The sequence below is a fragment of the Choloepus didactylus genome, chromosome Y (assembly GCF_015220235.1).
Source record: "Choloepus didactylus isolate mChoDid1 chromosome Y, mChoDid1.pri, whole genome shotgun sequence".
In the NCBI taxonomy this organism is placed as follows: Eukaryota; Metazoa; Chordata; class Mammalia; order Pilosa; family Megalonychidae; genus Choloepus; species Choloepus didactylus.
In genome coordinates, this window is record NC_051335.1 from 47,091,403 (window position 1) to 47,118,999 (window position 27,597).

The 27,597-nt window shown below is 38.4% G+C and overlaps 1 protein-coding gene across 1 annotated transcript in view; it reads left to right on the top strand.

The window, feature by feature from the left end:
* Positions 1-553: 553 nt before the first annotated feature.
* The window catches only part of ADGRG4 (adhesion G protein-coupled receptor G4), a 131,226-nt gene continuing 104,182 nt past the window's right edge, over positions 554-27,597 (top strand). Inside the window, 3 exon segments of the mRNA XM_037822767.1 lie at positions 554-585; positions 1,447-1,457; positions 12,713-13,327. Of these exon segments, the coding sequence (XP_037678695.1) occupies positions 554-585; positions 1,447-1,457; positions 12,713-13,327 (658 nt within the window).

Consider the following 27,597-nt stretch of genomic DNA (forward strand, 5'->3'; position numbering starts at 1 on the left):
CAGCTTCAAACCACCACAATGTGTATATTTTTCCATTCATCAATTGGTGGACATTTGAGTTGTTTCCATTGTGGGCTGCTATGAACAACACTGCTGTGGACATTTGGATACAAGTTTTTGCATGGATACATGCTTTCATTGCTCTTGGGTGTATACTTAGGAGTGGAATTGTAAGGTCACATGGTAACTGTTTGTCCTTTTGAGGAACTGACAGATCATTTTCCAAGGATCTGTACCATTTATATTCCCACCAGCAGTGTATGAGAATGTGTATGAGAATTCCAATTTTTCCACTTCCTTGCTAACATGTGAATTTATCTGTATTTTTGAATATAGCCATTCTAGTGGGTGTGAAGTGATACCTCACTGTTGTTTGGGTTTGCATTTTCCTAATGACTAATGACACTGAGCATCTTTTCATGTGTGAGAATAGATGTTTTGTCTGACAATACCTGGAGCTCTTGGTCTGGATAATTATACCTGCTCCACTCTGTGGAATACATTTCTTTCTTTTTATTTTTACAGATACATATATCCTTGAGTTGGTGCAACCATGTGCTTCTGCACCCAGCTTAGGACTGATCAGTAAAACTCACATGATAGCATGTTTTTTTTAAAATTCAGTTTTATTGAGATATATCCACATACCATAGAGTCATCCATGGTGTACGATCAACTGTTCACAGTACCATCATATAGTTATGCATTCATCACCTCAATCTATTTTTGAACATTTTCCTTACACAAGAAAGAATCAGAATAAGAATAAAAAATAAAAATAAAAAAAGAACACCCAAATCATCCCCCATCCTACCCTATTTTTCATTTAGTTTTTGTCCCCATTTTTCTACTCATCCATCCATACACTAGATAAAGGGAGTATGCTCCACAGGGTTTTCACAATCGTACTGTCACCGCTTGTAATCTACATTGTTATACAATAATCTTCAAGAGTCAAGGCTAATGGGTTGGAGTTTGGTAGTTTCAGGTATTTACTACTAGTTATTCCTAAAAAGGGATATCATATAGTGTGTAAGAGTGTCCACCAGAGTGACCTCTCGACTCCATTTGAAATCTCTCAGCCACTGAAGCTTTATTTCATTTCATTTTGCCTCCCAGTTTTGGTCAAGAAATGTTCTCAATCCCACGAGGCCAGGTCCAGATTCATCCCCAGGAGTCATATCCTCCATTGCCAGGGAGATTTACACCCCTGGGAGTCGGGTCCCACGTAGTGGGGAGGGCAGTGAGATCACCTGTCAAGATGGCTCAGTTAGAGAGAGAAAGGGCCACATCTGAGCAACAAAGAGGCATTTGGGAGGAGGCTCTTAGGCACAATTATAAGCAGGTTTATCCTCTTTTGCAGTAACAAGCTTCGTAGGGGCAAGCCCCAGGACAGAGGGCTCAGCATGTCAAGCCGTCAGTCCCCAATGCTTGTGAGAACATCAGCAACAATCCAGGTGAGGTAGTCTGACACCTCCGCATCCTCCCCCAGCTCCTCGGGGGATACCAAATATAAATTTTTATTCTCTGCCCAAATTACTTTGGGATGTCTTGCTCTTTCACTCTAAGCTATACAGACCTGCCATAGCTCACTTCCTATTCAACATTCCATGTAATTGTGGTGTTTGAACAAACTGACTATAGAAGTTATATTGTTTAGAAAATATAGATCCTACACCAAATAAACATTTCTTCCCTTGGTCTCACATGGAAGTTGAAGTTTTAACACACATTCAGTTTCAACCTTTACCCTTTGACCCAATTTTCCCTAGTCTTAACCAGATCTGCTTCATTCATATCTCTAATTGAAGTCTGGGCTCTTTTTCAGCTTTTTTGTTTTTTTTTTTAACAGTTGCTGTATGTGCTAATTAATGGCATTCATATCTGCCAAGCTCTAGCTCTGAGTTTCAGGTGCCACACAGATACCCAATGTTCCAGAGACCAGTCAGGTTATACACCAAGGGATCAACATCTCAGAGTTTGGAGACAGCCATTACATTTCAGGAATAGATTTGACTGCTGTAAGAGCTTACAATCTAGGGACCATTGCAATAATCGTTTCCCTGTTAGGCTGTGTTCTAAGATTCAATTCTGAGTTTGCACATTGTAGTTAGTCCATATCGGTGAGGCGTTATAGTGTTTGCCTTTGTTTCTGGCGTACTTCACTCAAAATGCTGTCTACAGTATCCGTTCACCTCCTTGCGTGTCTCTCAGCTTCACTCCTTCTCGTAATTGCTCAGTATTCCATTGTATGTATACACCACAGTTTACCATTCTGTTCCTCAGTCAGTGTACCCTTAGGCCACCTCCACCCACTGCAAATCATGAATACTGCCTCCATAAACACCAATGTGCAAATGTCCATTCTTGTCTCTGCTCTCAGATCTTCCAAGTACATACCCCATAATTAAGTGCTTGCAGGACTTTATGGCTCCCACATACTTAGCTTCTTGTGGAACCACCACAGTGACCTCCAGAAAGGCTGCACCATTCTGCCTCCTCATCAACATTAACTAGGTGCATCCCTCTCTCCGTGTTTTCTCCAGCACTTATATCCCTATTTATATTTTTCCTGCCATTTTATAGAGATATATTCACATAGCATACAGTTATCCACAGTCACAATCAGTTGTTCACAGTATCATCATTTAGTTGTACATTTATCACCACAGTCAGCACTTGAACATATTGATTACTATGAAAAAGTTTGTTTTGGTGAATAATAAAAAGAAAAATAAAGTGTCATATAATACAATATATTAGTAAGGACAGAAAACAGCACAACTACCAAGAATCCCATATCCCTCCCTTATATGCCCCTCTCATACACATTTAACTTTGGTGTATTGCTTTTGTTACATTTAATGGAAGCATGGTACAATGTTACTGTTGACCATAGACTCCAGTTTGCTTTGATTATGTTTTTTCCCAAATACCATCCCTTTCTCAACACTCTGCATGGTTGACATTCATTTGTTCTCCCACATGTAAAAACATTTTTATATTTGTACATTTAGTAACAGTCATTGGCCACTCCAGTTTTTGCCAAGTTATACAGTCCCAGTCTTCATCATCTATCTTTACCTCTGGTGTCATACATTCCCCTATCCCACCTCTTTCAGCTTTACTCACAGACATCTTTGTTCCAAGTACTTATAATATCGTGCTACCGTCACACAGTATTATGCTCTCTATTTCTGGATCTATGCAATCAATCCTGCTGAACATTCTGTAGCTCTTCAGTATCAAATGCCTGATCTCTACCCTCTTTCTATCTCCTGGTAGCCTGTGTTATCAGCTTTTAACTCTCAAAGTTTGCTCATTAATGTTAGTTCATATTAGTGAAACCATACAGTATTTTTCCTTTTGTTTCTGGCTAACTTCACTCAACATAATGTCCTCAAGGTTCATCCATGTTATTATATGTTCCATGTCTTTGTTCTGTCTTACAGCTGCATAATATTCCTTTATGTGTATATACCACAGTTTGCTTATCCACTTATCCATTGATGGACATTTGGGCTGCTTCCATCTCTTGGCAATCATGAATAATGCTGTAATAAACATTGGTTTACAAACATCGATTTGTCTTAACTTTTGGTTCCTTTGAGTATATACCTAGTGTTCTAGTTTGCTAATGCTGCCAGAATGCAAAACACCAGAAATGGATTGGCTTTTATAAAGGGGGTTTATTTGGTTACACAGTTACAGTCTTAAGGCCATAAAGTGTCCAAGGTAACACATTCACTGCTGTCCGGAAAACCTCTGTTAGATGGAGTCTGCTCCAAATTCTGGTTTCAAAATGGCTTTCTCCCAGTATGTTCCTCTCTAGGCATCAGCTCCTCAAAAATGTCACTCTTAGTCGCTATTGCGCATTTGTCCTCTCAGCTTCTCTGGAGCAAAACTCTGCTTTCAAAAGCCATCTCCAAAATGTCTCTGTAAACTGAAGCTCCTCTCTCAGTTCCAGTGCATTCTTCAAAGTGTCCCTCTTGGCTGTAGCTCCTCTTCAAAATGTCACTCACAGCTGCACTGAGTTCCTTCTGTTTGTCAGCTCATTTATATGGCTCCAGTGATTTAATTTAAACCCACCCTGAATGGGTGGGGTCACACCTCCATGGAAATGATCTGATCAGAGTCATCACCCACAGTTGGGTGGGGCACATCTCCATGGAAACACTCAAAGAATTACAATCTATTCAACACTGGTACATCTGCCCACACAAGGGTACATCAAACATAATGGCATTTTGGGGGACACAATACATTCAAACCTGCTCACCTAGCAATGGAATAGCTGGGTCATATGGCAGATCTATACTTAGTTTCCTGAGGAACTGCCACACTGACTTCCAGAGTGGATGCACCATTCTAGACTCCCACCAGCAATGAATAAGTGTGCCTCTTTCTCCACATTCTCTCCAGCACTTGTTATTTTCTGTTTTTTGGATAATGGCCATTCTGGTAGTTGTGAGATGATATCTCATTGTGGTTTTGATTTGCATTTCCCTAATAGCCAGTGAAGTTGAGCATTTTTTCATATGTTTTTGAGCCATTTGTATTCCTCTTCAGAAAAGTGTCTGTCCATGTCTTTTGCCTATTTTTTAATTGGGTTGTTTATCTTTCCGTTGTTGAGTTATGGGATTGCTTTATATATTTGGAATATTAAACCCTTATCTGATATGTGTTTTCCAAATATTGTCTCCCATTGTGTAGGCTGCCTTTTTACTTTTTATAACAAAGTCTTTGGATGTACAAAAGTGTTTGATTTTGAGGAGATCCCATTTGTCTACTTGTTCTTTGGTTGCTTGTGCTTTGGTTGTAAGGTCTAGGAAACTACCTCCTATCACAAGATCTTTAAGAGATTGCTCTACATTTTCTTCTAAGAGTCTTATGGTCTTAGCACTTATGTTTAGGTCTTTGATCCAACTGGAGTTAATTTTTGTATAAGGTGTGAGGTAGGAGTCCTCTTTCATTCTTTTGGAAATGGATATCCAGTTCTCCAAACACCATTTATTGAAGAGGCGAAAGCTTATTTTTGAATGATTGAGTCTGTGATTATCCCCCATACTCTGCCTTAGGCCAGTCACTTATAGAGATTTCATTCGTCAATGGTGAACATATTGATGGGAGTTGCATAGATTGAAGACTAGGTCTGGAGTGCTGTTTTCCCTGTTTTTAGCTTCCAAGATATGGATGGGGTTCTATCTACTTGGTTTTGTTTTTTATTACCTAGGCTCTTTTGAATTGGTCTACAGGTCAGGGATAATGGGAGTTGTTAGCATCACCACAGAATTAAGGGAGGCAGAGGTCCTAGTAATTCTGCTCCCAGGTAATAATCTGTAGTCTTTTCTCTTCAGGAAATCATTCCTCTGTATACCCAATTACTCAAGCATAGGAGTCATCCTGCATCCTTCCCTTTCTCTTACCCTCCACATCCAATTCATCGAGTCCAGTTCATGTCGCCTCTAAAATATAGCCCAAATCTTAAAACTTTTGTTTTTACTATCTCCATTGCCTCTGCCATGGCCTGAGGCACCATTATCTTCTACCAGATCACTTCAATAGTCTCCTGACTGGTCTCTCTGCTTCCACCCTTGCTCTGCTACATAGCAGCCAGAATAACACTTTAATACATCAAGTCATTCCTTTTTCAAAACTCGCCAATAACTTCCCATCACAATTAGAATACAATGCAAACTCTAATAACATCTAAAAGACACTACACGATCTGGCCTCCTGCTACACCTTGGGAGTCATTGTCTCCCATAGTCCTTCTCTCTTATTCCACTCCAGCTTCCTTGCTATTCCTTGAAGAGCCAAGTACATTCCTGCCTCAAGGACTTTGCACATGCTGTTCCCCATGTGTGGGTTACTGTCACTCCAAATATTTGTATATTAGATTTTTTTATCCTTAAGGACAAAGCTACTCTGTCACTGTATTCTAGCACTGACACATAGTTGGTGCTCAATGACTATCATTGTCAAGTAAAGAATTATCCAGGGGACTCCTGGCTTTAAGAGTAAGGATACCCATTTTTTGGGGGGGGTGACACATGGATTTTGAGCCAAAGATTTGAAAAGCCCAATCACATTACCTTCATGGGGGGTAATTTCTATGCCTCCTGTTCCAGGAAGAACTCTTGGCAGGTCACACATATAGTCAGCAGCCTGAGTACTTGGAGGGTATGTGTGTTGGACAGAAAATTCAATGACTGATGACAGGTGACAGATATGTGGCTCAACGTTGGGTGCTTCTATATATGGCAGACCTGGTTAATCTAAGGATTAGCCTGGTTAATCAAAGGGCCAGTGGGAAATGTGGGTAGTGGTGGTAGGTAATAACTCTTGTTCTCAGTGATTGTCTACATTATGGCCATGGTGATGTGGGTAACAGAGCTCTTGGTACCAGGAGATATCTGCCGTATCTACTCAGACAACCCTGAGTTTGCTGGACTAGGACTGGGTCTGCAAAGTTCACCAATGCTCTGGAACAGTAATTTGCAAGGATATGTGATACTAAGAGTCAGAAGACCCCTTGCTTAGGTAAAGGTTCTATATAATATGGAAATGAATGTCTGCCCACATCCCTTTTATGAGGAGTTGGTGACATTTCCCAGCTGAGGTAGGCATGGTGTACACTGGGCAGAATACTCACCCTCAGAGTGGTCAGATTTTTCTCAGTAGAAACACAGCCAATGCTTCTGATGGGCCCCTTCCCTCAAATCTGTTCTGCCTCCTCTCTCTCCTCTGATAGGAAGTATTCTCAGGTGATTATCTGGGCCTTGAGCCTTACACCAACAATGATGCTCTGTCAGGATGTCTGTGTTATAAATATTGTGTAAAAAAAGAGGAAGAAGGTCAACTTATGAGGAAGAAGCAGTGACCAGGTCATGTCCACAATGTCTGACCACAGACAAACCTCATTTGTCCAGTCCTCCTAAGATGGTGCAGGGCATTGCATCTGGAACCTATGAAACTGTTTAACATTTCAAGGAGAAATTTTGTGAAGAGAGGGCAGCAAGACCAGTACAGAAAATAGCTTGTGATTACTTAATGCTGTCTTCAGTAGAAAATAAAGGGACAGCTTTACTGAGATACAATTTAAACATCATACTTTTCACCATTTTAAAGTGTGCAATTCAGTGGTTTTTAGTATATTCACAGAGTTTTACTCACTGATTTAAAAAATGAACCTATTTATTACAGTTGGGGTATGGTAGACAGAGGGATTCTCCTTTGATCTTTTGGCAAAGATCCTCTAAGTGAGCAGGGTAATAGTTCAGTTTAAAGTTCAGAACTGCTCATTCTATGCCAGATATTTCACCCACATCCCTGATACCTTTGCATAAAGGACAGCCCTCCACCTGCCCACCCACCAGCCTCCAAATGAGTTCCCTAATACAGGGCAAAATTTAGTCAGTAAACAGCTATAAAGGACCTACTATGTGCCAAACTGTTATGCTAAACCCTGAAAACTGGCAGCAAGGGGCAAGACTCTGATTATGCCACTGTTCTGAAAAAAAAATCAGGTAACATAAGATTGGAGCATTCTGGGAAGAAATTGGCATTGTTTAATGCTCAATTCTGTTTATAAATTACTTAAACATGGCATCATCAGGAAAAGACATAGGCTGGCATAAGCTGCTTTGGAATTTAGAAAAAGACAGTATAAAATAATTCATAGAGTAAGCATTGTGGAAAGAGCTTTATTTACCCCAGACACTTCCAGAGAAAGACCAGTGGCACTATCTGTTGCTGTATCCATCTGCTAGATACAGAAAATTGTGGCTGGCAGACAAAGGCATCACAAGAAAAGAAAATTATAGACCAATATCCCTTATGAATATAGGTACAAAAAATCCTCAACAAAATACCAGGAAACTGAGTCCAGCAACATATTAAAAGGATTGTGCACCATGACCAAGTAGGACTTACCCCAGGAATGCAAGAGTGGTTCAGCATATGAAAATCAATCAATATAATACAGTACATTAGTAGACTGAAGGGAAAAAAACACACGAGTATCTCAATTGATACAGAAAAAGCATGTGACAAAATCTAACACTCTTTCATGGTAAGAGACACTCAACACGTTGGAAACAGCAGGGAATTTTCTCAACCTGACAAAGAGCATCTATGTAAAACCTACAGCTAACATCATACTCAATGGTAAAAGACTGGGTGCTTCCCTCAAAGATAATGAACAAGATGAAAATGCCCACATACATTGTTGGTGAGACTGTAAAATTGTGCAACCACTGTGGAAAATAGATTGATGGTTCCTCAATGTTTTCATTTACCAGCTGATTAAACAAATACCATACAGTGGGTTGGCTTAAAAAATGGGGATTTATTGGCTTTGAGGCTAGGAGAATTCCAAAATTGAGGCATCAGCAAGATGATGCTTTCTCTCCATTTGGGGGCTGCCTGCCAGCCATCCTTGGTCCTTGGCTTTACCATCACCTTGCAATGCATATGACAACATCTTCTTTTTCCTCCGGGTTCTGTTGACTCCCAGCTTCTGGCTGCTCTCCATGGCTTTCTCTCTATGTCTGAAGTTCTTCTGCTTATAAAGGACTACAGTAGTCTGGATTAAGGACCAATCTCATTCCTTTGAGCCATATCTCAATTGAAGTAACCTCATGGAAAGATTCTGTTTTCTATGGATTCACACCCACAGGAATGGATTAAGAGTATGGACATGTTTTTCTAGGGTACAGAACTCCAAGCCACCATACTCAATTAGATAAACATAGAATTACTGTTTGATTCTAGTAATTCCACTCCTAAATATCTACCCCAAAGAATTGAAAGCAGGTGTTCAAACAAACGAATATTCATAGTGTCACTCTTACAATAGATGAAAGTTAGAAACAAAGCAAATATCCATTAATAGATGAATGGATAAACAATATGTGGTATATCCATTCAATTGTATATTATTCAGCCATAGAAAGGAATGATGTACTGATACAAGCTACAACATGGATGAACCTGGAAAACATTATGCTGTGCTAAGTGACAGAAGCCAGACACCAATGATTCCGTTTATATGAAATGTCCAGGAAAGGCAAATCCATAGAGACAGAAATCAGATTAGTGGTTGCCAGAGGCTTTGGGGTGGGGGAAAGGGAAATGACTGCTCAATGGGTACAGGGTTTCCTTTTGGAGTGATGAAAACATTCAGGAACTAGATAGTGGTGATGATGGCACACCATTACAAATAAATTAAATGTTACTTTAACGTGGTTAAAGTGGTGAATTTTATGTTATGTGTATTTTACCATGATAAAAATAAAAAGGGTGGCTGACACTCTTGGTGCTATAACATAGCCATTTAAATGAGGTTTATGATGAGTTTTTCCTAACACAGAAAATGCTTATGTTATACTGTTAAGTGAGAAGAACAAGGTGCCACATTTTACATACAATTTGTTCTCAGCCACAGTGAAACAAGCAAAGCATGTACACAGGGAAAGAAAGCCAGAGGGAATATATCAAAATATTAATGGTGGCTGATTATCTTTGGGTGGTGGGATTCTCAGACTAACTTTGTTCTCATCTTTTTACTTTTTAATACTTTCCACTTTTTCTTTGAAAAGCATGTATAGTATTATTTTTATAATGGAAAAAAACACCTCTCTTTAAAAACAATAAATGTAATTTTAAATGAAAGGAAACTACTGATAGAGGCGAAGAGACACAGAGGAGCCAAATTCAGAGAGAACATGCTTCAGGGGAGCAATCATGCAATTTGGACTTGAAAATTGCCAGAGAACAGATGGCAGTGTCCAGGCAGAAATCTGCAATGGATAGCGAAATCATATGCAAAGACACAAGTGGCCTTTGAAACAGGCCCTTGAGAGACCCAGCAGAAAATGCTTCCCAAACAGAAGGGCAAAGCCCCCTTTCCTGCCTCATCACAACCCGACCTCCTCAGAGCCCCGCTGGGGGCCTGGAGGCTGCAATAGGGCTCAGAGCAGATGTGCTTGCATGTGTGAGGCTACAAAAGAGGTTGTGGGAGAGAACAAAGGCTTCTAATAATGACACTGGTGAGAATCGCAGCTGACATTTACGTGGTACTTTGCCATCTATGAACGTTTTCACATACAGAATCTAAACATTAGTTATTATTGCATCATCTTTTATAATGGCCCTGTGATGTAGGTAATTATTATTCCTGTATTACCATCAAGTAACAGGGCACAGATAAATGACATGAGTTTATTTATACTTACCTAGTGCTCACTATTTGCTAGATACTGTTCTAAGAGCTTTCTCATGCATTAATTTTTCATGTTCACATGGCTAGTCAGGGGTGGAACTGGTTGGTATTCAGGTCTGGCTTTTCAGACTTCATCATGCTACCACTTCTGCTCATTTGTAAGCAGAATTTGTCTCTGCCTGCAGAATTTCAAGCAAGGCAACAAGTGGTTCTATGTACCTACTATCTCTATCTATCTATCTATCTATCTATCTAGCTACCTATCTTAGTCTGTCCATCTGTCCATCCATCCATTGATCTTTTCTCTGACTTTAAATATAGTATGTTTGTTAAAAAATTCTATTACTGAAATAGGTAATATAGAAAGTAAAATTTCCCTTAAATCTTACATCTAAAAATAGGCATTCTTAATTGTTTGATGCATGTTCTTCCAGATATTTTCCTATGCATATACTAATACACACAAATTTTCTCTTATTTTTAAATAGGATAATACTGTACCTACACTATGTACTTCCTGTTTCGTGTGACATTAAGCCTTGGAAATCATTTTTGTATAGAGATAACAAGATGTTTAACTAGCCATCTATTAATAGACATACAGGTTTCTCACGTTTTCCCAATTACAAACAATACTACAATATCTTTTTATATGATTGGCCTTTATATTTCTAATTTTTAAATTGCTCATTCACGTCCTTTGACAGCTGATTTTGCAGAGAAGAGAGGCCTTTGTAGACCATATGAGATTACGGTGGATTCTCTTTTAAGGGACAAGTAAGCCCTGGAGATTTATGCTCACCATATACCAGTTGTTAAATATTGTATTTGATGTCAGTTTTAAGGACTGAACAGGAAAGCAACACCAATCAACAGTAATTGAAATTTGGTTTTCATAGCAATTACCATCTCGTGGGATTAACTCTTGATTTATTAGCCCCACGAAACATAAGATAATATAATCACATGTCAGGGACAGAGATAAGCATTTTCTCATCCACCATGTATAGTTCAGAAATATCTCCCTGGCAGGGGGATGGTATGAGTTCACACATGTGTGTAAGTGTGTGTGTGCATGCACATGCACAAGGTAAGTGTGTGTGCATGGGAAGGCATGTACTTGTTTGCTTTTGGAGGGTGTTCAGTGGAAGAATGGAGGGGCGGAATGCTGTAGGGCCAGACAACATTTGGAAGCTTTCATTTAGGAACTTCTCCTAAAAGCAGGGAAATGGTTGCTTCCCCTCCAGTATGTGGCTATGGTTGTCAGTGTTTTAGGCTGGTGGTTCCAAAGTTAAATCCTGATTCAGGGAGAAGTTAGAATTCCACTCTGCCTTAAAGTCCTTTTTGGTTTGGCTTGGACTGTTCTGCGTCTGGAAACAGGTTGATGTTATGCACTTAGACATTTTCCTAGTGACTTGAGGGTGTAAGGTTTGTAGTGGTGACAGTATTACCATTACACAGTAGCTTCCTACAAGACAAAGGACATACCCAATTAAAATTTTCATAGATATTGCCAAATTTTCTATCAAAAGACTGTAACAATGGACAAGCCCTTCAATGATGTTTGAGGGGGCTTTACGTACATCATCTCACTTAACTTTCAAACAATCTTGTGATGTTGGTAGGTAGAAGCTACTATCTGGCATAGACTGTAATGTGAATGAGGCCCCCTAGTGTTGTACAGTGCACAATTTTTACAATGGTACACAATGCTCAGAGTCACACAGCTGATGAGGGTCAGAGCTGGGAGTGTGACCCAGGCTGCATGAATCCAAAGCCAGTGTTAATTGGGTCCATGGCCATGTATATCCCCTTAAAGTTGCCACAGCCCCTCATAGTGAGGAGATGGAAGGAGGGAAGTCAGGATATTCTCAGGGCAGTGCTATCTCTTCTGTTCCTGAGACCAAACAGAAGCTCTAGATCTTCAGTATTGTCCAGCTGGTCACACTTCAGGCCTGTTAGTGCCTCTGAATGGGAAACAGTCTCCAGTGACAGAATAAATCAGGTAATTTGGCTTAAGAACAGACATTGGAGAAATAAATTGCTATTGCACCGTGAATATAATAAGGCAGTTAAATGGAATGAAATAGTTATCTTTTGATTATATGAGTGAGGATTAAGTGCAGCAGATTTTAAGTCCAAGCTGTCTTTTCCTTGCCCTTCCCCCAACTAGCCATAGATTTCTGACTGCCCCTCCAAACTGTCTGGCTGGTATGTGCTCTGGGAACAGTAATCTAGCTTTTCATATTTGCCCAAGCAAAATACAATTAGGAGGAAACTCTACTACCAAAAAAGAAATCGCATGCTAATGTCAAACAGAAATGATTTTCATGCATCTACTCTTTTGGCTTATTTGTACCAGTATTGACTCATAATACGATTGTATAATTCAGATTTGACAATATAGCAAAAAGAAATGATAAAAATTGGGTCTCATAGACTAAAATTTCTTTTAATTTCTCTTTCTCCTCTCTTAAATTTGGACAGATGCAGTTTCACTAAAAGGAAAAAAGCTGGATTTTTATGGAAGAGGTGACACATATGCAAGCCTGACCAATACCATTCCTGAACTCAGCCAATTCACAGCATGCATTGACCTGGTGTACACGGATGTCAGCTCAAGTAATTGGATGGCCTTCTCTTATATGTCCAAAAACACCTTCTTAGGAAAAGAAGACATAGACCTTGGACTTGCAGGAAACTACCAGCAGCTAATACTATACAACTTGGGCAAGATCCTTTATATCCCTTACCATCTGAAACCGCTTAAATGGCATACAATATGCTTGATATGGGATGGTGTGAAGGGCAAGCTAGAGCTCTTTCTGAATAATGAAAGGATAGTGGTAATTTGGGATCAACCACAAAACCTGACACCTAATGGGACTCTGGTCCTAGGGCACTTTCTCAAGAATGGGGACATGCAGGTTAAAAGCGTGGTGCCTAGATTCACTGGCAGCTTGTACTACTTTCAACTCTGGGACCACATCCTGGAAAAAGACAAGTTTATGAAATGTTTACATGGAAATGTAGTTAGTTGGGAAGAAGATGTTTGGCTCATCAACAAGATCATCCCAACTGGTGTCTGGAGACTGCGATGCTGTGAGTAACTTATGAATTTTCTTCCTTAGCAAGGGTAGTGTTGCTACAGTACTCCTCTGCTTGCTATTCCAAATAACCTACTCCTAGACTAAGGCTCTGTCTTCATTAGAGGGGCCCAAGATTGCCACAGTTTTGTCATCTACTGTTAAATGTAGAGCAAATCCTATTTTCTTGTATCTTTAATTTTGACATAATTTCAAACTTACAGAAAAATTGCAAGAATAAGACAAAGAATGCCCATGTATTCTTTTCCCAGATGTACCAACTGTTAATATTTCCCCATATGCTTTATCTTTCTCTCTCTCTTCCATAGACTTCCATAGACTTACACATACATGCTCACTTGTTTTTGAATCATTTGAGAGTGAGTGACAGATATGGTGCATTGTTACTTCTAAATATCTCAGTATGTTTTCCCTAAGAATAAGGACATTCTCTTATATAACACAGTACTATTATCAAAATCAAGAAATTTAACATTGAAACTGGTACTAATATTTAATCCAACAGTCCCTATTCAAACTTAGTCAATTGCCTTATTATTATTATTTTTTGGCCCATGATCCAATGCAAGATCATGCATTGTATTTTTTTTTTTTTTTGGGGTACCAAATCACTTTATTTGACATGCATTATATTTTATGTCTCTATAGATTCAAATCTGGAACAAATCCTCAGTCTTTCTTGTCTTTCATGACCTAGAAATTTTTAGCATATAGTCCAGTTATTTTGTAGAACATTCCTCAATTTGAGTTCATCTAATATTTCCTTATGATTAGATTCACGTTATGAATTTTTGGCAGGAAGTGATATTTGTATTCATCTTAGTGCATCACGTCAGCAGTCATGTAATGGCAATTTGTCCCATTACTGGTGATGGTAAATTTGGTCACTTGATTCTGGTGATGTCTGCCAGATTTCTCCATTGTAAAGTTACTATTTTTCCCTCATAATTAGTAAGTAATTTGGGGGAGACATATTTGGAGGCCATGTAAATGTCCTGTTCTTCCTAAAACTTTGATCGAATGGTTTTGCATCTGTTGATTATTTTTGCCTAAATCAATTATTGCTATGATGGTTGCAAAAGTGATTATTTTAAAAGCTCCATTCTTCTTTCTACATCAGTTAACATTCTATTGCTTTCTCTTCTTCCACATTTCCTTGCTTATTGATTGATTGATTGATTGATTGTTTATTTGACTCAGTATGAATTCATGGATTCTTATCTTATACAATGGGTTACAATCTGTTACTGTCATTTATTTTAATGCTCAAATTGGCCCAGATTTGGCCAGTGGGAGCCCTTCAAGCTGGTTTCTGTGTCCCTTTAATGTGTTCTCATCATGTTTTGAGCACTTCCTTACTTTTAGCATATGAGGTGCCGGGCTTATCTTGTAATTTTCCTGCTCAGTCCAGGGATCAGCTGTTTTACCAAGGAGCCCTGGTTCCTTTTAGTGGGAAATTTTTTTTCAGAGCAATGGCAATGTTGGAAAACTGTGTGGAATGGAATTCTTGTAAGAAAATTTGCTTCTTGGGATTACATATATATTTCCCCCCTTCTCTCCAATTTTGGTAAGAAGATATAAGATTGTTTTTCTCTGTACAGTTCCATTCTCCCCTCAACTCAAAACCTCTCCACTGTCACCAGCAGCATTCCTCAATTATGGGGAAGGTCAGTGTAATAACATCAAGACAGGATTTTTTTTTCTCATTTCCTGAGATGTTAGAGGGGTATTATTTACTGTTCTTATGTGTTTTCTTTGTTTGTTTGTTTGTTTGTTTGTGGGTGGGGAGTAGGAAGGGATTGGGAGCTAGATCCATGCCTAACTGTGTTCTCATAGGCTGTGGGGATATATTTTCACCAAATGGTCTGGATGCTGTTTGAGTTAATAGGTGAGGCACATTCCAGGTGATTTCTGTTTTTTGTTTTTGTTTTTGTTTTTGTTTTTTGAGATCAGATCAATGCAAATGAACAGGAAAGTTATTCCTTTGTGCTACTATCTGAAGGCATTTGCTTTTTCTCTTTTCTGAAGACTTGAAAATAAAAAAGAATAGTTCTAGCTGGCTCTGATTACAAAACTAAGCTAGGAACTAGTAGGTTAAACCTGAACAGCTCACCCAAAGCAGTTTAAAGTAACTTTATCTTTGATCTGAGGAACCAGAAATATAGCCCTATTAAATCCATATGCTTGGCAGTGGTCTTTGAAAGTCTGATCTGGCCAGCTAATGGCCGTGGCCTTTCTTACACTTTGCCGGTAAATAGCTAAGTCTAACTTATGTGTTAAAGTGCTAGACAGTTCTCATTTATTTGCTTTTTTTGTACACTTTAAAAAGTATAATCCAGCCTTTTGGTCTGATTGAGACCTGGTGGGCATAATGCACAAATAATCCAACAACAAAAGGAAACATAACCTAAAACTGACACTCAAGCAAAAAGTGTAGAAAATGTTATCTCTACTATTCAGTTTTCATTAGTTGTTCTTTTCAAGCCTTAGACCAGGGGTTCCTAACCTGGGGCCCAGAAGGACCTTCAAGGAATTGGGGAAGCCCTTGAAATGGAATGCCACACTAAAAGTGCAAGGTGAATTTTTTTCCGAGGATAGACTCCATAGTTTTCATCACATCCTAAAATAACAATATGCTAATTTTTGCCTTTTACTAAGTTCTTAGCATGTGCTAGGTATTTTATAGATGAGGAAAGAAAGGCTCAGAAAGGGTAAGGAAATTGCCTAAGGTCACCCATCACATAAGTATAGAGCTGGGACTTGAACAAAGATTTGTTTGGCTGCAAGGCCCATTTCTTTTCACCCCAACACCATGTCTTAAGTACCCCCTTATCTTAAGGCCTACCTTAAAGGAGTCTGTGGCCTTCACATGGTTATGAACCACTGTCTTAGAAGCTTTCTTTGAAGGAGGTAGCTGGTGCTGATAATCCACCTGGGGAAATTAGGCTTCAAGCTGCAGTCACGGCCCACCTCACACAGAAGGAGCCTCCCCCTAGAGTTTCTCCTACCAGTCTTGGCTGTGTGACATCTGGGAAAAGTGGGGCCACCATATGAATAAATATGACTGATTACAACATATGTATCTTCAGCTTTTGCCTAATAAATTGGTATTTATGGTCTATAGATAAATTATGACCTTTAAAAAATAAATTTTAATAAGTACATGGCTAGGTTACAAATCTCAATAAATCTATGTACACATAAATTTTATATATAAATATATAGTCATGAGAACAAGGCTTTTGGGGAACATTTGCTGAAAAACATGAGCTCTACCTGAATTTAATAAGCAAATCTTCACTATAGCTGGAGGTGTGCCAGGAATATTTAAACAGCAACAGTTGCTAGTTGCTAGACATTAGTAATTTAGTTTTGGAGTTGCTTTTAAACATCTTTATTTATAAAAATTACAAATGCAATACATTATGGTTGAGAATAAGACATACTCAAACAATACAGAAATATAAAAAGTGTAAAGTAAAACCAACAAGCTCCTTTCTATTGAGTTATCTATTGTTTCAGATTTTTTCCTATGGATTTATCAACATAAATGTGTGTATGTTTGTGCATGGGTGTGCATAGCTTAAAAAAATAAAAATAAGATATACATACACACTGATTTATTCTAACTTATTATTGTGGACACATCCATACATTTTAATTGAGCCCATCTGTTTTTAGGGCTGCATATATCCCATTGTATAGAGGTACTGTGATTTATTTAGCTAACCCATCATTGATGTACATTTGCGTTGCTTCCAATTTTTTGCAGTTCCAAATAATGCTGCAATAAATTTCCTTGTACCTACATCTTGGTACATAGGCTTTTAAATTCATAGGACACATTCCTAAAAGTAGGATATCTCGGTAATAGGCTGTAAGCTTTTACAATTTAAATTGATTTATCAGTTTTTACTACTTATTTCATTAATTTAATTATTCATTAGCAACTAATTTATTTTTAAATAAAAGTATAGATACACAGGGCAAAATTTTTTTAAAATATACAAAGGTGTAAATCAAAAGCGAAAATTTCCTTTCTCTTCATTCCCTTACCCCAAGTGTCTCTCCTCCACAGTAAGGATCATTAACAACTTTTTATGTATCCATAGAGAAAAAATTTAAAACTTAGGTTTGTATGTAAATGTCTGTTTTTTTCCGTTTCCGCAGTTGGAGTCATCATTATGTGCTTAGTTTTCTGTATCTTTTTTTTAATTTAATATGATAATTTGGAGATCTTTCTGTATCAAAAAATATAGAGAAATCCTGTTATTTAGGTGGGAATGCTGAATAGAGGTATGCTATAATTTATTCAAAGAGTTCTCTCTGAAGGAATTTTAAGTTATTTCCAGTTTTTAGCAGTGGCAAAGTCCACAGGATTATAAAAAGTAATGGGTGGTGATAGAATTAGATAAGAAATTTCTTAAGCAACTGTTAGGGACTGATTACAAGCTAAAGTTCCTCTCTAGGTATGGTGAGCATAATTTCCCAATCTCAACTCAAAAAAAGATCCAACGAGATTTTTTTTGACTTGGAAAAGTATGACGATGAAGAGTTTTCCAAAGGCATATGGACTAAATTATTCCTAGTTATACATTTGAGAAATCCCCTATTTTGAAAAGAATGAAATAACATGAATGGAGTCCGTCCTGGGCCATTGTTTTGCTAAGGCTTGTCAATCAATCTAATGCTCTAGCTGTTTTGAATTATTTTATGAGCTGACAATTCTTAAAACATGCAGGGGATGATTATATACAGTTTATGTACTTTCTAAGGTCTTTGTTTGACCTGCTATTAAACCCTCTATTCCGTTATCAGCTCTCATAGGAAAGATTCCACAGTGATGGGCTCTACTAGCCAAAAGGCAATTTGATTTTGCCTGTGTACATCAATTCTCTGTGCTACCCTCATTTTTCATCATGAAAGATAAGCACAAGCTGTTTGTATTTTGCACAAAACCTCATTTATATTCCTTTGCACAGGGTGACATTCTCCTATAGACCCTGAGATGGAAGATCTAGCCTGTCTCTCTCTCTATTGCAGGATTCATTTTTCATGTCCTTTCCTGAAAACAGAATGCAAACACTATTTCAAAATTTTTTCTCATCATCTTAAAGATGCTCAATTCATATTGTTTCTATTCCACAGGCACTACTGTCTGTGGCAGTTTCTGGTCACCATTATCTCTCACAAATTTAATAAGCACACTGTGAATTATATTTTCAGAGGTCATGATTGAAAGAAAAACCAGAAGTGATATGTAGGCTAGAAAAACGCAGATTTAATGTGAGGTGATATACACAAATCACAACCAGAATTTAGTACCTTAGCAAATATTCTACTTAATATTCTGTTGGCAGGTACATCTGCAACAAAATGCTTCATAAATATTCAGCTACTCTATACCTCTGTTCTTCAGCTCCCAATGATTACGATAATACATTTTTGTCTAGAGTGAAGGAGCAAATGAGAATTAAGCCCACAGTCCCCTGTGAATTAGCATGGATTATCCACACGTTAAAATACAGAAACAGCAAGGCTCATGCAAATCATTTGCCCAAGTGATCTCTTGTTCATAAACAGGAACAGAGTGAATGTGGCAAAGCATGTTTGCGAGCCCTCCAAAGATATAGGCTGGACTCCATTGTTTCTGTGGTCCATTTGGGATGAATGGACATGCAGCAATCACTCAACTAACTGTAGAGTGTGGATTTTTGCATTTGCTTTTTTTTAATTGAAGATTTTATTGGGATAATTGTAGATTCACATGCTATTGGAGATCCCTTGTACACTTTTCCCAGTTTCCCTTGAAGGTAATATTTTGTAAAACTACAGTATAATATAACAATTAGAATATTGAGATTGACATAATTTGCCATAATTTATTCAGATTTCCCTGATTTTACTTGCATTCGTGTGTGTGTGTGTGTGTGTGTGTGTGTGTGTGTGTGTGTGTGTGTGTTAAGTTCTATACAATTTTATTACCTGGGTGGGTTCGTGTATCCACTACCACAGTAAAGCTACTGAGCAGTTCCAACACCACAAGGATCCTTCCTGTTGTCCTTTTGTAACCACACCCACCTCTTCCTGCCCTCTCCCCCCAAACCTCCACTCCCTACTTACCTAACCCCTGACAACCACTAATCTGTCAACCATTTCTAAAATTTTGTCATTTCAAAAACGTTATATATCTGACTCTATCTCAATAAAATTGCAAGGAGAAAACATTATATGAAAGGAATCACACACTATGTAACCTTTAGAATTGGCTTTTTCATTCAGCTTAATTCTCTGGATGTTCATACAGGATGTTGCATGTACCAATAGTTCGTTCTTTTTGATTGCTGAGTAGTAATCCATGGCATCGATATGCCTCAGTTATTTTAGTCACTCACCTATTGTAAGACATTTAAGCTGATACTAGTTTTGGGCTATCACAAATAAAACTGCTGTGAACATTTGTGTACAGGTTTTTGTGTGAATGTAAGTTTTCATTTCGGTGGAGTATATGCCCAAGAGTTCAATTGCTGGATTATGTGGTAATTGACTATTTAGTTTTATAACAAACTTCCAAACTGCTTTTCAGAGTGGTTGGATGATTTTGCATTCCCACCAGCCAGTTTCTCTTCACCCTCACCAGCATTTGGTGTGGTCAGTATTTTTTGTTTTAGTATTCGGATGAAAGTGTAGTGATATCTCATTGTGGTTTTAATTCGAATTTTCCTAATGGCTAATGATGTTGAACATCTTTTCATGTGCTAATCTACCATCTGTATATCCTCTTCAATGAAGTTTCTGTTCATGTCTCTTGCCCATTTCCTTATTGTATTGTTTGTATGTTTTCGGTTGAGTTTTGAGAGTTCTTTATATATTCTAGACTTCAGTCCTTAGAGGGATATGTAAAATATTTCTTCCCAGCCTGTAGATTGCATTTTCATCCTCTTCACATGGACTTTCATGGAGCAAAAGATTGTAATTTTGATGAATTCCAATTTAGCAATTTTATTTCCTTTTAGAGATTATGCTTTAGGTGTCAAGTCTAAGAACTCCTTTCCTATACCAAGACCATGAAGATTTTTTCCTAAGTCTTTTTTAAAAGAAAAGTTTAATGTTTAAGTGTAATCCTTTTTGAGTTAATTTCTGTATAAGTTGCAAGGTTGAAGTTAAGATTCTTTATTTTCTTTTTATTTTTTTTTGCCTATGGGTGTCCAATTGTCCCTTTTATTAATATATAGTGTCCATCTTTGTCTTTTATAACAGTTTTGCATTTAAAGTCTATTTTGTCTGATATTAGTATAGATACCCCTGCTCTTTTCTGGCTGCTGTTTGCATGCAATATCTTCTTCCAATCTTTCACTTTCAACCTATTTGTTTTCTTGGGTGTAAGGTGAGTCGCTTGTAGACAGCATATAGATGGATCACATTTTTTTTAATCCAATCTGCCAATCTGTGTCCTTTGATTGGAGAGTTCAGTCCATTAACCTTCAACTTTATTACTGTAAAGGCAGTACTTATTTCAAATATTTTATCCTTAGGTTTTTTTAAAATTCAATTTTATTGAGCTCTATTCACATAGCATACAATCATCCCCAGTGTCCCATCAATTGTTCACATCACCATTATATTTGTGCATTCATCACCATATTTGATATTTGAACATTTTAATTACCATACACAAAAAAGAATAAGAATAAAAGTTAAAGTGAAAAAGAACATCCAAAACATCACATCCCCCCATCCCTCCCTATTATTCATTTATATTTTGTTCTCATTTTTGTATTCATCTGTCCATATAGTGTAAAAGCGAGTGGTAGCCACAAATTTTTCACATCAATCACATAGTGTAAGCTATATAGTTACACAATCGTCTTCAAGAATCAGGGCTACTGGGTTGCAGTTCAACAGTTTCAGGTATTTCCTTCCAGCCATTCCAACACACCAAAAGCTAAAAAGGGATAACTATACAATACATAAGGAAAACCTCCAGAATGACCTCTCGACTCTATTTGAGATCTCTCAGCCACTGAAACTTTATTTTGTTTCATTTTGCTTCCCCCTTTTTGTCCAAGAAGGCCTTCTCAATCCCACAATGCCAGGGCCAAGCTCATCCCCACAAGTCATGTCCCACATTGCCAGGGAGATTTACACCACTGGGAGTCAGGTCCCACGTGGGGGTGAGGGCAGTGAGTTTACCTGCAGAGTTGGCTTAGAGAGAGAGAGGCCACAACTCTGCAACAAGAGATTCTCTGGGGGTGACTTGGGCACCATTTTAAGTAGGCTTAGCCTCTCCCTTGCAGTTACAAACTTCATAAGGGCAAGCCCCAAGATTGAAGGCTTGGCCTTCTAATTTGGTAGCCCCCAATGCTTGTGAGAATATCATTTTCCATGTGGGGAAGTTTAATATTTCCAAATTTCCCCCCAGACCCTCAAGGAAGCTTTGCAAATACATTTTTATTCTCTGCCAGAATTATTCTGGGATGTATTAGGGCTTCACACCAACCTGCACAAACCAACCAGACCTCACTCCCCAATGAATTCTCCATGCAATTAAGTTGTTTGAATAAACTGTCCATACAAGTCAAATTATATAATATGTTACAAAAAATATAGATTTTGCACATAACAAACATCTCTTTCTTTGGTCCCATACAGAAGCTGAAGCTTCAAAAATGCCATTATATCATCCATATCATCCTTTACCCTTCAGTCTGATTTACCTTAGTTCTAACCAAGTCCATTTCATTCATACCTCTAATTGAAGTCTGATCTGTTTTTTAGACTCTTTAACATTTGCTGTATGGGGTAATGTTGACATTCATAGCTGCTAGACTCTGGCTCTGAGTCTCAGGTGTCACACTGATACCCAAAGTTCCAAGGATCGACTAGATTATAGACAAAGAGCTCAGCATCTCAGAGTTTAGAAATAACCATTACAATTCAGGAATAGATGTAACTGCTGTAAGAGCTTACAGTCTAGGAATCTTAACAAATTAGCCTTCCCCTGAAAACCTGTGCTCTCAGACTCAATTCTCAGAGTTCACACATTATATTTATTCCATATTAGTAAGGCATTATACTATTTTTCTTTTCATTTCTGGTTTATTTCACTCAACATACTGTCCTCAATGTCCGTGCACCTCACAACTTCACTCTTATTTGTCGCAGCTCAATATTCCATTGCATGTATGCACCACAGTTCACCATTCCATTCATCTGTCCATGTACCCTTAGGCCACCTCCACCCACTGAAAATCGTGAATACTGAGAAATCCACACATAGTCTTGTTGAGCTTCCCTTGTAGGTGGTGGATCACTTTTCTCTTGCTGCTTTCAGAATTCTTTGTCTTTGACATTTGATAATCTGATTATTAAGTGTCTTGATGTAGGTCTATTTGGATCTATTCTGTTTGGGATATGCTGTACTTCTTGGATCTGTAATTTTTATCTTTCATAACAGATGGGAAATTTTCAGTGATTATTTCCTCCATTATTGTTTCTGCCCCTTTTCCCTTCTCTTCTCCTTCTGGGATACATGTGACATGAACATTCATGTACTTCATGCTGTCATTCAATTCCCTAAGATGCTGCTCATATTTTTCATTCTTTTCCCTATCTGATCTTCTGTGGGTAGGATTTCAGATGTCCTGTCATACAGTTCATGAATCATTTCTTCTGCCTCTTCAAATCTGCTATTGTAAGTCTCCATTGTGTTTTTCATCTCTTATATTGTGCCTTTCATTCCCACATATTCTGCCATTTCTTTTTTTCACACTTTTGAGTTCTTCCTTCTGTTTGCCCAATATCTTCTTTATATCCTTTATCTCTTTAGCCATATCTTCCCTCAACTCATTGATTTGATTTTTGAATTGATTTAGCATATTTGTTGAAGATCTTTAATTAGTTGTTTCAATTCCTGCATCTCAGTTGAAGCGTAAGTTTTCCTTTGACTGGGCCATATCTTTGTTTTTCCTAAGGTGACTTGAAATCTTGGCATCTGGTTTACTTGATTACCCCAATCAGATTTTCCCAGACCAGAGGGGCCCAGGTCTCAGGAGGAAGTTTTCATGAGGAGCAGGTTGTCTGACCACAGGCCTCTAGACTCTGTGCTTTTCCTATCCTGCCCAACAGTTGGCGCTTGTCAGCCTGCAGCTCCCCACCAGCATAAAGAGGTGTGGTCCCTTTAATTCACAGTGGACCCTGTCTTATTCAGGGGCTGAGGGTGTCAGAAGCAAAGCTTAAGTTGTTTTGGGGTTGTTTTTTTCCCTCCAGGCCCAGGAGTCTGAGTTCTCTGAGGGAAGGCGGCCACTTGAGCTGGGCCCAACCTTCTTTTCTTAGGGAAGATACACCCCCAGGATGTTAACTTCTACACTTGAATTCCTTCATCCCTGCCTCCTCTCTTCTGAGAGGAACTTCAGATTTTTGCTTGCTCAGGGTTTACCTATGCTTGTAGCTTGTATTCAGTAGTCCAGATTTGTTAAATTAAAACTGCAATTGGAGCTTAGTTGAGCTACAATCCCTTGCTCCCAGCAGGGACTGCTTCTTCCTCCCACAGCAAAGTTTTGCAGCTCAGCCTGCCATACCAGGGAGAGGGGTGCCGGTCTGCAGTTTCACTTACAGTTTTTCTGTTGTAATCTCAGCTGTTCCACCCATTCCTAACCCATTCCTGTGAACAGTTATGGATGTCTCCCAACAGTTGCTCCTGACTATTTACTAGTTGTTCCCAGCTATTTACTAGTTGCTCTAGAGGACTAACTAAACTTCACACCTCTTGATGCCACCATCTTGCCATGCTTCTCCTCCTTACATTTTATATAACATAACTTACTTTTGTCTTTATTTTTTTTACTCTTTTAGTTAACCTTACTGATAATCTTCATTTCTACACTCTTCTCCAAGCTTCTCCTGTCTTTTCTTTTCATCTGACAGGACTCCCTTTAGTAGTTCTTGTAGGCCTGGTCTCTTGTTCATGAATTCCCTCAGCTTCTGTCTGTGAAGATTTTAATATCTCCATTTTTTTTTACCATTTTTTATTTAAAAATGTTCACATACCATACAATCATCTAAAGTGTAAAACAACTGTTCACAGTATCATCATCATATAGCTGTGCATTCATCACCACAATAAAGTTTTGAACATTTTCTTTACTCCAAAAAATAAAAATAAGAATAAAAATAAAAATAAAAGTAAAAAGAATACTCAAATCATCCCATACCCCTCCTCCCCCATATTAGTCATTCATTTTTTGTCCCCATTTTTCTACTTATTTGTCCATACACTGGGTAAAGGGGAGTGTGAGCCATAGGTCACACCATGTAAGCCACATAGTTATACACTCACCTTCAAGAATCAAAGATACTGGATTGCAGTTCAACAGTTTCAGATATTTCCTTCTAACCATCCTGACAAACTAAAAACTAAAGAGGGATATATATATATATATATATATATAATGCATAAGAGTTACCTCCAGAGTGACCTCTTGATTCCATTTGAAATCTCTCAGCCACTGAAAGTTTATTTTGTTTCATTTCACTTCCCCTTTTGGTCCAGAAGACTTTCTAAATCACATGATGCAGGGTTCAGGCTCATCTCTGAGAGTCACAACCCACATTGCCAGGGAGATTTGCATCCCAGGGAGTCATGTCCCACGTAGGGGGAAAGGCATTGAGTTTCCCTGCTGAATTGGCTTAGAGAGGCCACATCTGAGCAACAAAAGAAGCCCTCTGGACATGGCTCTTAGGCACAATTATGAATAGGCTTAGTCTTTCCATTGCAATTATAAACTTCATAAGGGCAAGCCCCAAGATCGAGGTCTCAGACTAGTAATCTGGTAGTCCCCAATGCTTGCAAGAATATCAGGAATCCCTCATCTTAGGAGGTTGAATATTTCTGCATTTTCCCCAGTCCCTCAAGGGGGGTTTGCAAATAGTTTTTATTCGCTGCCCAAATTACTCTGGGTTGTATCAGGGCTTCATGCTAACCTGTACAAACCAACAAGATCTCACTCTCTAGTCAAGGTTCCAAGTAATTATGGTATTTGAGTAAACTGATCGTACAAGTTAAATTATATACTGTGCTACAGCAAATAGAGAATTTGCACCAAATCAACATCTCCTCCTTTGAGCCCACACAGAAGCCAACGTTTTAAAACACAGTTCATACCATCCTCTACCCTTTTGTCTGATCTACCCCAATCTCAACCATGTCCATTTTGTTCATATTTCTAATCAAAGTCCGATCTCCTTTACAGCTTCTTTAACAGTTGACTCATGGGGCAATGCCAACACTCAGCTACTGAACTCTGGCTCCAAGTCCCAGGTGCCACACAGACACCCAAAGCTCCAGTGACTGATCACATCACACACAAACAGCTCAGAATCTCAAACTGTAGAAATAACTGTTACAATTCATGAATAGATGTGACTGCTGTAAGAGCTTACAATCTAGGAACTTTTACATAAGCCTTCCCCTGATAACCCATGCTCCCAGATTCAATTCTCAGAATTTGCACATTACTGTTAGTCCATATTAGTGAGGAATTATGTTTGTCTTTTCATTTCTGACTTATTCACTTAACCTACTGTCCTCACATTCCATTCACCTAGTTGCATACCTCACAACTTCATTCCTTCTTGCTGACCCTCAAGCAAAAACATTCTTATATTTGTACATTTATTCAGTCATTGACCACTCTAGGTTTCAGTAAGTTATGCAGTCCCAGTCTTTACCTTCTATCTTTCCTTCTGGTGTCATACATACCCTTAACCTTCTTCTTTCAACTGTGTTCACAGTTATCTTTTTTTTTTCAGTGTACTTACAATATTGTGCTACCATCACACAGTATTGTGCTATCCATTTCTGCATGTATACAATAAATCCTCTAGAACATTCTATACTCCTTCAACATCAAATACCTGATCTCTACCATCTTTCTATCTCCTGATACCTTCATTTTTACACTCTTCTCCAAACCTCTCTCTCCTGTCTTTTCCTGTCTGTCTGTAGCACTCCCTTTAGTATTTCATGTAGAGGAGGTCTCTTATTCATGAACTCTCTCAGAGTCTGTTTATCTGTAAATAATTTAAACTCTCCCTCATTTTTGAAGGACAGTTTTGCCAGATTCTTGGTTGGCAGTTTTTCTCTTCCTATATCTTGAATATATCATACCACTGCCTTCTCACTTCCATGGTTTCTGCTGAGGGATCTTCATTTAGTCTTCTTGAGCTTCCCTTGTATGTGATGGATTGTTTTTCTCTTACTGCTTTCAGAATTCTGTGTTTGTCTTTAACATTTGGAAATCTGATTAATAAGTGTCTTGGAGTAGGTCTACTTGAATCAGTTCTGTTTAATGTATGCTGTACTTCTTGGATCTGTAATTTTATGTCTTTCATAAGAGTTGGGAAATTTTCATTGATTATTTCCTCTATTATCTTTCTGCCACTTTTCCCTTCTCTTCTCCTTCTGGGACACCCATGACACATATATTTGTGTACTTCATGCTGTCATTCAGTTCCCTGAGACTCTGCTCATATTTTTCCATTCTTTTCCTTATCTGTTCCTTTGTGTGCAAGATTTCAGATGTCCTGTCCTCCAGCTCCTTGATCCTTTCTTCTGCCTCTCCAAGTCTGCTGTTGTATGCCTCCATTGTGTTTTTCATCTGTTCTATTTTGCTTTTCATCCCCATAAGTTCTACCATTTGTTTTTTCAAGCTTACAAATTCTTTGTGATCACCCAGTATCTTCTTTATATCCATCATCTCTTTTGTCACATTCTCTCTCAACTTATTGATTTGATTTAAAAGATTTGCTTGAACATCTATGACAGTTGTTTCAACTCCTGAATCTCAGTTGAGAAGTTAGTTTCTTCCTTTGACTGGGCCAAATCTTCCAATTTCCTGATGTGTCTCATTATTTTTTTGCTGTCTAAGCATCCGATTTTCTTGATTGCTTTATTTTGGAGGTTGTTTTCTCTCTTTTGCCTAAGGTTTCCTTGTTGGTCAACTTTGATCTCTATCTTTTCTTTTTTCTCTCCCTGTCCAGTTGTCAGATTGCCTCTGCCCCAAGTCTTTCCCCCAAATCAGGCATGCATTGTGTTGGGAGATAGGCACTGGACTTCCCAGCAAGTTCACTGTGTGTGGTAATACAAATCTTCTGGATTCCAGTGGTTTTCTATTTTCTACCAGGCAGCAGAAGCTGGAGTTTTTGGTGGGGACCTGCTTTAACACTTGGGTTTTCCCTATTTCTCAGCTGAAATAGGGCTGGGTT